The sequence below is a fragment of the Vulpes lagopus genome, chromosome 8 (assembly GCF_018345385.1).
Source record: "Vulpes lagopus strain Blue_001 chromosome 8, ASM1834538v1, whole genome shotgun sequence".
Classification (NCBI taxonomy): Eukaryota; Metazoa; Chordata; class Mammalia; order Carnivora; family Canidae; genus Vulpes; species Vulpes lagopus.
Window position 1 is genome coordinate 79,704,830 of NC_054831.1, and position 15,015 is coordinate 79,719,844.

Genomic DNA, 15,015 nt, shown 5'->3' on the forward strand with positions numbered 1-15,015 from the left:
TCCCCACAGCAGGTGCATGCTGAGGAGATGCAAAGTAGCCATCTTTCTGGGATGTTGTCACCCCGAGGCCTTAGGGCCCGGATGGGAGGTCAGGCCAGATAATCTCTAAGATGGTGTGTGGATCTAAGACTCTGTAGGTCTGAGTGTTCATCTCCATCTCAGGCCCTGTGGTACGAAGGCCACCGTGCATCCTGGGGACGGAAACAGTGCTCCCCAGACTCCACTGGGCCTCATCACATCGACTCCAATGATTGTAGGCCCTGCGGGTGTTGAGGTTGGGAGTGACGAGCCAGGCTCTTGACTCCAATGGTGGGTCCTGAGTCTGGGAAGTGGCGTCAGAATGTGTGGCAAGCCTTCTTCCATGCCATGAGGGCTGCTTCTCTTCTCTTCTCTCCCTTCTCCTTCCTTGTTGGGATCTTCTCCAGCACCTACAGTGTATGACTCACTGCACTACTCGTAGAGCCCAGGGGGTCCCCGGCGGCCCTCCTGGGACTCAGAGTAATCAAGCAGTCTGCTGCGAGTCCCTCCAACCTCCCTTTGGGGGCGTATTTGCCAGGGCTGCTGTCACAAAAGGCCACAGCATGGGTGCTTTCACCTGTAGACATATCTCTCTCTCATCTGGAGGCTAGAAGTTTGAGATCCAGCTGTGGGCAGCCCGGTTTCTCCTGAGGCCACTGTCCTTGATATACAGCTACCGTCTTCCCCCTGTGTGCACGTGGTTGGTCGTCTTTCCACCTCCAAATGTCCCCTTCTTATAAGGGCACCAACACTATTGGATCGGGACTCACCCTAATGACCTCATTTTGACTTGATTGCCTCCATAGAGACCCTATCTCCACACAAGGTTACATCCAGAGGTTCTGGGGGTCAAGACTCCAACATACGAATGTCAGCGGCGGGGTGAGGATCTAATTCAACCCGTAATGGAGGACATGTGTCTTTTCTGATTGCCCATCACCTGCCCCCCATGATGTAAGGCTGGGTGGGAGGGAGAGGCCCAGATGCTGCCCAGCTGCTTTGTACTCATGACAAAGGCTTGGACTCAGCTTTGGCCAGAGAGATGCCCGCAGAGGATGTCCACTGTCACCAAGATGCGGCTGGGGCACATCTCTCCTGCTGATGGTGGCCGCCTCCGCTTCCTAGAGATAACTGTGCCCCTGCACCTGCTTGCACCACCGCAGCACCAGGGCAAGAGGGCACCCCCTCGGCAGCCACCTGAGCTCCGAGCCGGAGGCTCTCAAGACAATGTTGCTCATCAACAGCACTTTAAGATCTTTCTTTTCTCTGGGTCCTGTTTGTCCAACTTTTGCCAGGCGGGCATCACCTCTGGGCCTCTCCGTGTCTCTCGGCCAGCGTGCCCTTTGCAGCTCCACTAGAGCTCCCATAACTTCGCTAAGACCAGCCGGCCTTCGGTTTCAGGCTGCGTGCTTGGAGAAGCTTCTCGGTGACAGTGGGAGGGATGGAGCTTTGGAGCCACTCAACCCCGGGTTCAAACTCCGATGGACTGGATTGTGTGACTTTGGGGGAAGTTAGTTACACTCTTGAGGTCTCAATCTTCCCTTCTCTAAAGTGAGGCTAATCGATGAAGCCACCATGCCCCCCCCCCCCCTTCCCAGGGTTACGCGAGCTGGTGCAGCGCGTGGCGGGGCCTGGTCCCCACGGGTGTCTACACACCTCACTGACAGCTGTCCTTCTCTCACTGGGAAGTCCTCCAAGCTCGAGTCCCCAGGGCACACAGCGGCCAGTGGATGAGACCAGCTTGGTGGGGAAGGTGGGGATGCAGGGGGAGAGCTTCGTGCACGGCGGGAGGGCTGGCTGGCAGGGGCCGTTTCCAGGGCAAGTTGCTCCACTGAGGCTCAGTTCCCCCGGCCCCGCAGGGTGGCCCCTGCTGGGGAACCAAAACGGCCTGGGTCTTCAGGTGCTCCCGTCCTGCTGGGCCATGTGCCCGGCTCCTCTTCCTTCCCTGCTGATTCTGAGACATGCTAGAAAGCCAAAGAAGCGCCGAGAGAAGGCATACGGGGGACCGTGCAGGACCTGACTGTCCCCACAGGCAGTTCTCTTCGGGGTGTGGAAACCCCAAAATGTTCTTCCCACATTTATTCCAGCCTGAGTCTCCTGCCTGACGCTGACTGCCCCTCCCCCGGCACCCAGTGCCTGGTAGGAGGGCCACTCCTGCTCCAGGCCCAGCTCCCGTGGCCCCTCTGCGGTGGGGCGGGGGGGTCCCACCCGATTGTTGCAGAAACCACCCAGCAGGACGGGGGGAGGTCTGCAGGGGCGCCGGGCCCCGATCGTTCTCAGGCATTGTGTGCATGTTTGCTGGTTGCTGGCGCTCGGGGTTTTGGTGGAGAAACACCCCCAGGTACCCCCCCCCAGCCCCCCTCATCACCAGGCGGGCTCGACCTCGGACGCCAGTTTCCATTTTCCATTTCCCCAATGAGAACAACGGAGTCCTTCCTTCTTAGCCGGCTGCTTCGGGGAGCCTTTGAAGAGCCCCCGGAATCCATGAGGATCAACAGGAGCCAGCAGGCCTGGGCTGTGTTGGACTTAAAATTGGAAACGCAGGAGGCAGAGTTGTGGCTTTATATAGCCCGGGGGGTCCGGGAGCCCCGGGCGCTGATTTATGAGCCGCCTGGTGAGAGCCTAGGGTAATATTTATAAATTCCTTCTCCGGGGCCGGATGGAATGTTCCTCTGAGCTGCAGGCAGAATGCACCTTTTTGGGGGATGAAGGGAGGTTAAGTCCAATTATTCAAAGGCAGGAAGAGGCAGGGACTGTGGAGCCAGGGCCGCGAGGCCCGGAGATGCAGCGAAGGAGGCCACCCTCCTTCAGTCCTCAGGGGCTTGCTCCAGCCGGGGAGCCTGGGGGGGCTCCTCCCTGGGCTCCAGCCCCCAGGTGCCCCCAGGTCCCCCCCCCCGCCCGCCCCACTCTGCAAGGCCAGGAACCTCCACCTGCCAAATGTGGAGGCCGTGGGGCCACCGACCCAGCTGACCCATGCCCTCTTTGAATGAGAAGCAAGAGTTTTTGTTTTTAAATTGCATGTGTGACAAACCGTGAGAGGCTCCTGACTCTGGGAACCAGAGGGCTGCAGAAGGGGAGGAGGGTGGGGGGACGGGGTGACCAGGTGACGGGTACTGAGGACGGCACGTGATGGGATGAGCATGGGGGGTTACACTAGATATTGGCAAATTGACTTTAAATTGAAAAAAATGCAAAAAAAAAAAAATGAAATAGTGTTCAGGAAGGTAAAACCAAAAGGAGGGTTGGGGAGGGAGCAGCTGCGGGCCCACCTTGACCTTGGCACCTCAGGGTTCCCACCTGAGAGCAGAAGAGGCCCCGTTAACCAGTGATGTGCGCCCGCCCCCAGAGGCCTGCTTCCTACCTGCTGCCCCGTGTCCCAACAGGTGGGGCCGAGGAGCTGTGCTGTCCCCGGGGGTGGGGTGGGGGAGCTGGTCACCCCCTTTCCAGCCTGCCCCGGCCCCTCACCTGCAGCCCAAGGGACGGGCTGGTCAGGGGGGCTCGCAGCACCTGCCGGACTCCTGCCCTGGCCCCGGGACCCTCCAGGCCAGGCTCTAAGGCCTGTTAAATGCAGCGGGGTGGCTCCCGCACCAGGACGCCTATGTTCTGCTTCGGCTAAGTCGTCGGGAGGCTGGTGGGAGGCGAAAAAAGACATCTCACCCCCTTCAGGCTGAGGGTCAGCAGGCACATAGGTCCCTGTCCTTGCAAGGGCTTAGCGGGCCGACCCCAGGGAAGCAGGGGTTAAACGCCCACTCGGGGGGGGGGGGGGTTTGCAGATGGGGACCTCTGAGCCCAGCCCCCTCCTTACCTGTTTCTTTGCTTCCGGGAGCATTAGTCCCACGAAAAACACTGACATGGAATCCTTTTGTTCCTGGGGTGACGTCAGTGTTTCCCTTGGCAGGCGGGACCGTCGTGCATGTCTGAACCTCTGAGGTGAGGGCGAGCGTGGCTCCTCTGGGCCAGGCACCCTGAGGGGGCTGGAACCCAACGCCTGGATGATCCGTCCCGTCCCCGCACCCACGGAGGGGCTGTTTGCCCACCCTCCACCTGTAGGTGTTAAGCCGATCCCGATGTTGAGGCCTGGCGGAGGAGGGGGATCAGCTCAAGCAGGCTCAGCCTGCAAGGGCCTGCCTCCGGAGCCCCCTCCTAGCTCCTTCCGTGGCCAGGACGGCGTCCTCTCCGAGACCCCCCTCCCCGCCACCACCGGCGGCCCCGCAGCCCCTGGCCCCTTCCCGCCTCCTCTCTTCCCTTGGACTAAAGGGTGGAAGGGTGTTGCCAGGCCTCACAGAGCGCTAGAGCTGAAGGGGGTTCCTCAAGGTGACGGCAACAGTGGCTGTCACTTATTAAGCACCTACTGCATGCCAGGCATGTTCAGAAGGTGATTCCTAACCCTCTGGCAAACGCTCCAGAGCCGCCCTGTTATGGTCAGCGGTGCCAGTGGAGGCGAAGGGGGTCCAGGGCGCAGACCTGCGGCCCCAGCCCCTCACCCGCCAGCTCGGAAGGCGGGGAAGCTACTCAGAGAAGCCCCTGCGCCGGGTGGTGCCGAGCCACCGTGCTCCCCAGTGCTCCCCATGGTGCCCCCACGCTGCTGCCGTGGAAAGCAGGCTGGAAATGCCCATCTGTCCAGCGCCGGTGCCCATGTTCCTGGTTTTACACGTGAGGACATGCGTGGTGGGGACGGGGTGTGGGGGAAAGGACTTCTCTGAGAGCAGCCTGCTGCTTTGTGACGGTCCCTTGAGCCCCAGGACCGAGTCCACAGCAGACGCTGCTCCCTTGGGCACCGAAATGACCCCTTCATGGTCCCTTTGACCTCAGGGTTACCGGGCGCACCCTCCGGGAGGGACTCCACGCGGGGGGCTGGGGTGCCGTGGGTGCTGGGGGGCAGTGCACACCCTCCGCCGCCCACCTGGCCCCACCCTCGGAGCGGGGCAGCCCAGGGCTGCCAGGGCTGGGAACACACCTGTTATCCACTCCAGGGGCTCTGCCTCTCGTTGTAACCACTCCTTGCCACTGACTTAGCCATTTTGTGTAATGTCAACTTGCCAGAGTTACCTTACTAGGCTTCTGTGTTTTCGCGACAGCCTCCGTCGCAAGGCTCTGCTGCCTTTTCTAAACGCAGGAGTGCAAGAGCCTGCCTTGCCTACACCCAGGCCGCGGCAAGGATCGTTTCAGCGGGATCCAGAACAAAAAAGCAAGCGTTTTATTATTCCCTCCCCTTCTGCTCAAATTCCCCTCCGTGGAGCTGAACACGAGCGTGTTACAACAGACCCCGGCTTTACTCTCAGCATCAAAGGATGAATCACGGACAAGCCAGTATGCAGTGGAAGGAGGCGAGGTCTCCCTGGAAGCCGGATCTGCAGCGTCGTCACCTCCAACGGCCCCCTCACCCCAGGGCCCTCACCCCCCCTAGTCCAGCAGCAGACAGAGCCGGCCCCCTGCACTGGGCGAGTGCTGAGGGCCTGTCAGGGGTCCAGCCAAGGGCTCTGTGATGTCTCGCTGCGCCTCCCCCAGGAGCCAGCCAGCACGGCTTGATCTGTCTTCTGCTCGGCGACGGTGCAGAGTGATGCTGCTGTGGCTTCTGAGCGCCAGAAGCACCTCATGTTCGCTGGGCTTGTGGGTGGCCTGTGTCATTCCGGCTGAGAAGAGGCTTGGGGAGGGTTGGCAGGAAAAAGGGGGCCAAGGAAGTGCGGGAAAGTGGGCAGAATCACCTGGTCAGAGAAGCAGCAGGGCCCAGAGGGGCTGGAGGGATGTGGGGAGCACCGCAGGGCCCAGGTGCCCACGGCAGAGCCGGGTGGCCGGCTACGGAGGCTGCGGCGCCAGGCCCGGCCCCTCACTTGGACACCAGCATGTGGACGAACTCCTCGTAGTTCACCTGCCCGTCCCCGTCCACGTCGGCGGCCCGGATCATCTCGTCCACCTCCTCGTCACTCAGCTTCTCCCCCAGCCTGGTCATCACGTGCCGCAGCTCGGCCGCGCTCACCAGGCCGTTGCCGTCCTTGTCGAAGACGCGGAAGGCCTCCCGGATCTGCTCCTCGCTGTCCCTGCCCCTCAGCTGCCTGGCCATCATGCCCAGGAACTCGGAGAAGTCCACGGAGCCGTTGCCGTCCCGGTCAATCTCGCCCACCATGTCCCGCAGCTCGGCCTCCGTGGGGTTCTGGCCCAGGGAGCGCATGACGGTGCCCAGCTCCTGGGTGGTGATGGCCCCGTCCCCGTCCTTGTCAAACAGGCAGAAGGCCTCCTTGAACTCGGCCACCTGTTCCTCGCTCAGCTGGTCAGCCATGGACGGTGGGCGGAGGAGGGCGGCGGTGGCCGGCCCCGGTGGCGGTGGTGGTGGTGGCCGGCGGAGCAGCAGGACAGGAGGCGGCGGGGCTCGGGGCACGGGGCGCGGGGTGCGGGCTGTTGGCCGTCTGGCCCGGGCTTGACTGGCAGGCGCTTAAGAGGGAGCAGGGCCCTCCGCACACGCAGACTCCCCGCCCTGCGGTTGCCCCAGGCCGGGTGCTGTTGGAACAGGAGTCCGGCTGGCCGAGGGTTGAGCTGACGCCAGCGCCGGGCGTGTGTGTGTGTGTGTGTGTGTGTGTGTGTGTGTGTGTGTGTGTCTGCACGGCTCCCCACCCCCGCACCGGGAGCCCCGGTGCCCCTGCGAGGACACCCGCAGGGAGGGCGGCCTGCCCAGCCCCAGCGACTGGCTCCGGCCCTTCCTGCTCGCTCTGAATCGCCCCGTCCCGTCTTCAGACCCTGCGCTCCGCAGGACAGCCAGCTTCCCTCCAGGGGCGGCCGGGGCAGGAGGAGAGGCACAGGCTGCCTTTGCCTCACGGGACCGTCCCCTGCTTGTCTTTGCTTTCCACAGCCTGAAAGCCTTCGGGTTCCCAAGAGGGTCTGCAGAGAAGGAACGAGGTTTTCTTCTTCGGGTAGGAACAGACTGTCTTCTCATCTCCAGAAGAAACATGAATGGAGAAGGATTTCCCCCCAGCTCCTTCATTCCTACCCGTGTACTGAGGGCCTGGGCAGGTATGGTTTGAGAAGCTGGGGATGGAGCCACGAGCCAGACGGGCAGCTCCCGGTCCTCCAGAAGCTTACATTCCCTCCGCGAGACAGCTGGCTAGCAAGTAAGCTGACAGGTGAGACACTTGGAGATGGCGACGAATGCCATGAAGGAAATTAAAAGGGTCCTGGCGGGGAGAACACGGGAAGGTCACACAGTGATGGTCAGGGGATGCCATCTCAGAGGCAGCACCCAAGGGTGACCTGACGGGAGAAAGTGCGGTCCGGGCAGGGAGCTGAGCTGGCTGGGCCAGGGCTTGGTGTGGCCAAGTGGTAGAAAGGGGCTGGCGTGGCTGCAGCCTGATGGATGAGGGGACAGAAGCACCTGACAAGGGGCACGCAGGCCAGGTGGGGGGTTCCCATTTTGCCCTCTGACTGACGGGAAGACATGCAAAGGCACATCTGCATCTGGACCCCCGGGTTTGGGAGAGCAGAGCAGAAGAGGGGATATTTTCGAGAAGGTGAAGTGGGGGTGCTCACTGAGCATAGATAGCCTCCTGCCCCCAAGTCCCAGGAAGCCTGGGGGAATGACCACCCACTGCCTGTGGGGATCCATGAAAAACTGGGAGAGACCCCAAGAGCCACCAGGATATTGCAGGAGAACAAAGTTGGAGGGTGGACACTACCTGGCTTCAGGACTCACTGTGAGCCCTGGTAATCCGGGTGGTGTGGCGTTGCCAGAGTGGATCAGTGGAGCAGGAGCATGGGGGGCCCAGAAATAGCCCCTCACGACACAGTTGGCTGGTCTTTGACAAAGGAGCGACGAGAAGGAGGAATGATAGTCTTTCCAACAAATGGTTCTGGCATTGGCATGAGCGGACATCGATGCGCAACAAGTGAGGCTAGACACAGGCCTTCCACCCTTCCCTAAAAGTGACTCAAAATGGATCGTAGACAAAATATAAAATGCAAAACTATAAAACTGGCAGACGATGGCATAGAAAAGTCTGAATGACCTGGGGCTTGGCCATGACATCCAGCTCATCCAGTTTGGGTCTGGGGTGGGTTTAGATATGACATCAAAGACATGATCCGTGAAAGAAGGAATCATTAAACTGGATGCCGTGGTCTGAATATGTCCCTCTAAAATTCAGAAGCTGAAATCTCACCCCCAAAGGGATGTACCCATGAGATAATGCGAGGGTGGCAGCAGGAGGCAGGAGAACCACCATGGTGGGAGAGCTCGTGCCTGAGATGGGCCCCCTGATGGATGCTACAGTCGGTCTTGCTTCCTGCCTACCTCACCTGCAAGGGGGTAAGTGGCCAACAGGTGTCTGCAGGTTTCTGGATTATGGTGTCGGGGCTCCAACATCCATCCCTTGCCCTAAGCGTGTTCCTCAACAAGGGACATTGAAAGGGAGCTCAGTAAGGATTTTAAGCAAAGTTACTCATGACTCAGCAAGGAGAGTGCTGGGATGGGCTCAGCTGGGGCGTCTCGCTAGTTAGGAAACCAGCTCTTTTTTCATGAGCTTCTGCAACTCTCTCCCTTGTAGCCTTCCCTCAGAACACATTTTTGATCTTCAGATGCACCTAAGCATCTACAATTATTGAGGACCCCGAGGAGCTCTTGTGTATGTGGGGTATATCTGTCAATAGTTATTGGACTTAGAATTGAGACTGGAAAAACGTGAACTATTGAAATATATTTTTCTCGATTTATCTGTAACAGAAAAAAAAAAGAAATGAAAAAGTCATTATATGCTAGCACAAATATTGTTGTTTTCCAGAAAATAATTACACTTCTAAAACCAAAAAAAAAAAAAAAGGAGATGAGGGGCACCTAATAAAACTAATTTTGCAAGTCTTTTTATACGTCCAGTCTTGTAGAAGCATGTCTGCCCCTGCCGCACTGGATTTGTGGGAAGGTGCTTTGATTTGAAACATGGGTTAACCCAGCTTCACACAGATTCGCAGTTGGAAAAAGAAAGAACATGTAAGTGACTCCTTTGGATATTGGTGGATAGTCTTCTTTGGTACGGTATCAAAATTTGATAAGTGGTGGTTCCTCAAACATTACCCTTAGTGTGGAATCTAAAACCACGCCAATGAATCTATTCGTACTGTCACATTAAAATCCGTTGGTCGTCTTGTGCTTTGTGATTTTGTCACGCTGCGTGTTGGTCATTTGGACAATACTGGTTCACCGAGTTCTGCAGATCTACAGGTTGAGCCATTGCACATATAATTTAAAAAAAAAATCACATTCATTAATATCACCACCAATCCTATTAGAAAAGTATCAGAAAGTCTCAAGCTCATGTGAAATTTCCAAAAATTTATAATTTTCATATGAAAACTCCAATATCATCATTGACAACAAATAGGGTCAGTTGTTTTTCTTGAAGTGACAGGCTCACTTCTTCCAATTTTGAAAAAGCATCTGCCAAATACGCAGTCTGAGCGACCATATTGTCACATCAGCTGTTCTTTCCAGTAAAAGGGCCATTCCGTCCAAAAGGCGGTCCCCGTTAGTTAGGGTGTTCGCACGGGCGCTTTTCTGATGGCAGCCACTGTATCTCCACATTCAGTAGTGTATTAAAGATGCACGTGCAAGGGGGGAAATTGAATAAAATTCACCACTCCAAGAACATTCTTAAGTGAAACTGGCTTTTTTTTTTTTTTTTTTTTAACAATTGAGATGCCATGAAGAATATCATGACTGTTTGTATAGGAGCCTTGATTCACGCTAAGGGGCTGTGATTGCACCCACCATTGCTTTGGCCTCAGAGCAAGATGTCAGCACAGGAAAAAGAAAAGGCAAATAATGTATTATTAGGAGAATCATTCTGACCTCCCAGGCTCTCTGAAGGGCACTGGGGCCACCCTTCCCCCACAGGGGTCCTTGGAATACACTTGGAGGATGACGACGGTGGGGCATGGAGAACCAAGTCTGAACCAAGAGCAGAGCTCCCTGGGCTGGAGGTGAGAGGTGCCGAGAATGCTGGGATCCTGGCCGGGGCAGGGTTGGCCTTACAGAATCCGTATTCATGAGGACCCCGATCAACCCCCCGGCCTTCATGAAGACGCCCGTCAAAGGGACTGCCTACTGGGGCTACTGCCTTTGAAGAGTAGGGGACCCGAGGTATCACTGGTCTGTGTGAATTGGTGGCAGAGTAGGTTTTGTTAAAGGGTTCATGGAGCACCCTCGGGGTGGTGCCTCTGCCGCCGGGGGCTCTGGAGATGCCCACCAGGATTCCCCAGTGCGGTCAGCCGGTGCCATGCGTGTGCCCTGCGAGAAGGGCTGTGAGAACTTCTCCCCCCTCCACCCCCTCTCTCTTAAGCCACTCCCCAGGCCTAACAGTTGCTCAACAACCAGCCCCCAGAATGAATTAGAAACACCTTGTCCTGGTGTGTTCAGGTCAATACAACAAACTGGGTGGCTTCCAGACTCAGTGCATGACCCAGCTCTTGGAATGACTCTTGGTCACTCTCGTGTGAGTCATCCAGAGCCCTCCACAGCCGTCCTGGGTTAGGCTAAGACTGGAGTTTGAGCTGAGGGAGGAGATCGTGTTCTGATCACACCTGGAAGTCGTTTGATTGAAATCTGATTGAGTAACCGAGTGACCTCATGGTTTAGGAGGCTGGTAGAGGGTGTGAGAGCACCTTTTCCCGAGCTGGCAGGGCAGCACCTGTTGCCTCTTGCTAGGTCATAAAGGGAAAGGAGTGGTTCACTTTTATGATCGGAGGCCTCACCTGCAGAATGAAGTCCACCGAGGCACAGGAAGCAAAAAATTGGGCTGTTCTGAGAAGTTTCTTGGATCTTCTCGGGTCAGTGTGTCCTCACGTCAGCTTCCCCTGCTTTTACCGCCAGCAGATCTGGGGGCAGCCTTCAGGGGGTTTCTCCACCCCGTGCCAAGGCCACCTGTTGGGTATCTCCAAGCTCCTTAGCAGCTCGACGACTGAGGCCTCTGCCTCCAGTGACTTAGAGCACCTCAATCAGTGCACGTACACAAGAGGCAGGAGGACGCAGGACACTAAGTGACCTCTATTTAATTATTGACAGTCCCTTGGATTAAGTCAAGATTAAATGATCACCCCAAACGAAAGCAAATTAGTACTAAATCCCACAATAAAAGCAGATAAACAAATTCAAATCTCTTCTCAGACTTCCTGTTTTCCAGGGATAAGGGTGATTTTTTTTTTTTCTGACACCTGCTGGGACTGGTGACTTAGCCTAGGTAACTCACTGTGATCCCTGGTGCCTCCCGTGATCCTGATTGTCTGGGCAGGTGACAGAGTCCTGGAGTGGCCTTAGGGGAGGGGAGGGTGGAGGAGGCAGGGCAGGGGTCTGGAAGGGCCTCTCTGTACCACCCGCCGGCCTTTGAAATCTGATATTGGATATGGTGGTTTACGTTTTTAACTTATTTTATTTTTTTAAGGATTTGTTTATTTATTCATGAGAGACAGAGGCAGAGACATGGGCAGAGGGAGAAGCAGTCTGAGCTGAGCAACTCAGGCACCCCCGTTGCATTTTTTTATATAAAACTTAAAAAAAAATGTTAAATTAAAAAAATTTTTAAATTTAAAAAAATCTAAAATTAAAATTAATAAAATTAAAATTAATTAATAAAAATTAAAGTCTAAAAAAATATTTGATGTTTTGAAATGAAATCGACCAACAGAAAACATTAAAGGAGGTGACGTCGCTGAGGGGCTGGAGCGACGCTCACCGGCCAGCTACACTTGGTGGTTGGCCAGGCGGGTGACCCCCAGTCCCCACGAGAACAGGGTGAGGGACTTACCTTCCAGAGAACGAGCTGGTCTTCCCGGAGGGTTCAGAGCCCTTGAAGAGGCCGGAAGAGCGTTTGTTCCAAGTTCCAGGCCTATGAAGTTTATAATTGTGATGAAAACATTTTCCCTGGATGCAGAAAGCACATGTGCGTGCATGTGCGTGTGTGTGTGCATGTGTGCGCTCGTGTGGGCATGGGGTGAGCGCCAGGTGAGCCCCCGCACCTGCCGGGAGCACCGGCGGGGTGGGGAAGGCAGGAGCGTCTGGGGCGCGGGCTCCGTACCCCGTAAGCGATTTGAGGGGGGCGAAGGGGTTCAGCCAAGTGCGGACGTCTCTTTGCAGGCTGCTCACTCGGTGGCTCTCAACTCGCCAGGGCGTTGGCAGGGGTCCCTCCCAAGAGACCGGTGACCGAGAGGGGGATGCGGAGGCCCGGGTGCCTGTCCTTCCCACGTGGGGCCTGGTCGCAGCTCTGCTGGCCCGGGGTCGTCATCTGCAGGGTGGCACAGGGGTCCATAGGGGCCGACGGTCACTGAGCATTGGAGGAAGATGTCCTTGCAAAACCGGCCTCCACGGCTCAGGATTTCCGAAAGACGCCTCCTGCCTAAACCCCCTTCTTCCCCAGACAGGGACGTGGTCACCCACCAGCCTCGGGTGATTACTCGGGACTTGGCACCTTGGGACGGAGCCACAAAACCGCACCAGCGGGAGGGTGTTCTGGCTCTCTGGGCTCTGGGGACCGGGCTGAGGGGCATCGCCACCGCTGAGGGAATCTCTCCTCTGAGTCCCTGGGAGGCAGGGAGGGCGTCTCCTTCACGGGAGACTCTCCGGGTCCCGCAGAGCCCCCAGCATGGAGCCGGCGTTCAAGAAACACCTGCTGCACGGGCGATGATGCCTTTGGCCAAGGTCAGCTGGTGGGGGTGGAACCTGGGAGACAGAAGGTGCTGGAAGGCTTGGTCCCAGGAGAGGGGCTGTGTGGTGGGGGGACGGGGCAGGAGGGCTGGTGACCCGGGGCGCAGTGTCTCGGAGTGAGGCAAAGCTCTCCAGGGCCCGGCCGACCCAGAGCGCCCCCCGCGTCCAACCCAGTGTCCAACCCGGCGTCGGCGTTTCTACGTTTGAGCCCGGAGGACAGGCCGCCCCGAGCTCCTCTGAAGCAGTATAGGGGCCCCCAACGCACCTCACCCAGGAGCAAGCATTGCACGTGGAGGAGGCCAAATTTGGGGACACGGAGAAGGGATGGCCCCAGGAGGAGAAAGGGGCCGGGTGTGCGGTGTGGAGTTGCCCTCAGGAGCCCCACCAGGAGTCCGGGGCAAAGGTGGGGGATGGATGGGGTGGTGCTCAGTTCTGAGATTTTCCTCTGCGGGGTGCTCGAGGGCAAGCCACGGGTGAGCTCGGGGCAGGCTCCGAAAGGAGGCACCTGCTGCAGGCCTGACTCGGGGGTGGGGGTGGGCCCAGCATCGGGGCCGCCCTGGGGGGCCTGACATTGCACCCCCCAACTTCCCCTGACCTCCACGCACGGAGCCAGGCGTGTCTCGGTGGGCAGGTGTGGGAGCAGCGTCTTTGGCCTCCCGAGAAGTTGGGGTTTCGGCAGCACCTGACCCCTAGACCTGTCAGGGCGGAGGCCCCCGCGAGGCTGGGCGCTGGGCGGGTGCTGCTTCCCTACAGGGAAGGAGGCGGCAGGTGCAGGACGCACAGAGGGCTGGGTGGGGCTCTTGGTGTGTGCCCCCGCTGCTCTGCTCCCCGGCGCCCCAACTCCTTGCCACGCTGACCTGGGGAGCTGCAGAACTATGGCCCCCCTCTCTCACCCGTTATCGATCAGTCTTCTCTTATCTACTATCTATTTTCCATATGTCTGTCCGTCTAGTAGACCCAGAGGAAGGAATTTCAAATGCATCATAGGGGGAAAAGCTGTGCAGCTCAAGGAAACAAATGTACCACATGACCATGAACCCAAATATTTAGCACTGGTGTGCAACACTTTGGTTCTAAAAGAAGATTGTTTCAGCGTGCGTGGTAACAGTTTGGAATACACTCAGGGAAGCGAGATGGTCCAGCATCAGCGGCAGCGCGGGGAGCAGGAGGAGAGAGCTAGGCAGGTGCTGAAGGCCTCGCGGGGATCAGGCTGCAGAGCAGGCCTGCATGGGCGGGCCCAGGTGGAGAGGAAGCTCTGCTCCCCTCCTCTCTCTCTCTCTTTTTAAAGATTTTATTTATTTCTTCATGAGAGACACAGGGAGAGAGGCAGAGACACAGGCAGAGGGAGAAGCAGGCTCCCTGCGGGGAGCCCGGTGCAGGACTCGATCCCAGGACCCTGGGGTTACGACCTGGGCTGAAGGCAGACGCTCAACCACTGAGCCCCCCAGGTGCCCTTCTGTTCTCTTTTCAAGATGCCAGAAAGTAGTCAGATAAGCTAAAAAAAATGTGAAGAAAATTCTTAAAGGAGAGGTAAAGACTGGAGATCTTTAAAAAACAAATCATTGTTCCATATGTGAATGGGGAGCACGGACCTCAAAAAGACACACAGATGAAGAACCCGGAGGAAAAGTAGGAGAAAAACATGAAAAAGCCCCAGAAGAGAGATGGGCGGGGCCACAGGCCAGGTTACCCAGGGACGGAGGGGGGCAGCGTGCCCCGGAAGGCTGGGGAGCAGGAAGCTGAGGGTGGACGAAGATGGACGCAGGCTTGTGGAGGCGACGTGGGGAGCAGGCGCGTGGGTGCGGCCCGGGCAGGTGAGCCCATGTGGTGGGGCCAGGCAGAGTGGTGGGCGTGAGGGGCCCTGACCCAGAAGGTCTGATATCCCCGCACCCGGGGTGGTGGGAACTCGGGGCCAGGTGACCTCAGGCCCAGGGCTCCCCCAGGGGTAGTGTGAGCTCAGGGCCTGCACTGACCCAGGCCTGGGGTCCATGGGGGTGGGCACTGCACCCCCCCCCCAGGGAGGGAGGAAGGAGTGAGCACGGCCTGGGGTCCCTGGGGTGGGCACAGCCCCCTGCGGAGGCAGCACCGGGCAATCCCTGCTGGGGCACCTCTCCGCGGGCAGCAGAGGCTCTGGGAACAGCCGGAGCTGGGGCGTGGGGCGTCTGTGCCAAGGCCCCCCGCCCCCCGCCCCTGCTGAAGCTGGCACAAGGGGATGGGCTCCTCGGGGATGACTGAGCCTTTCCGGGCGGGGTCACAAGGAGCCGCCCCACGGTGCGTCACCTAGTCCTGCCCAGGTTGGGCAAGGAGCCTGTCAGGCGGGG

The 15,015-nt window shown here is 58.0% G+C and overlaps 1 protein-coding gene across 1 annotated transcript; it reads right to left on the reverse strand.

Moving 5' to 3' along the window:
- Positions 1-5,192: 5,192 nt before the first annotated feature.
- On the reverse strand, positions 5,193-7,122 carry LOC121496486 (calmodulin-like protein 3). The gene has a single exon (XM_041764826.1). It carries the CDS (start codon positions 6,293-6,295, stop codon positions 5,846-5,848), a length of 450 nt encoding a protein of 149 aa, XP_041620760.1. The 5' UTR covers positions 6,296-7,122; the 3' UTR covers positions 5,193-5,845.
- Between the last annotated feature and the right edge of the window lie 7,893 nt (positions 7,123-15,015).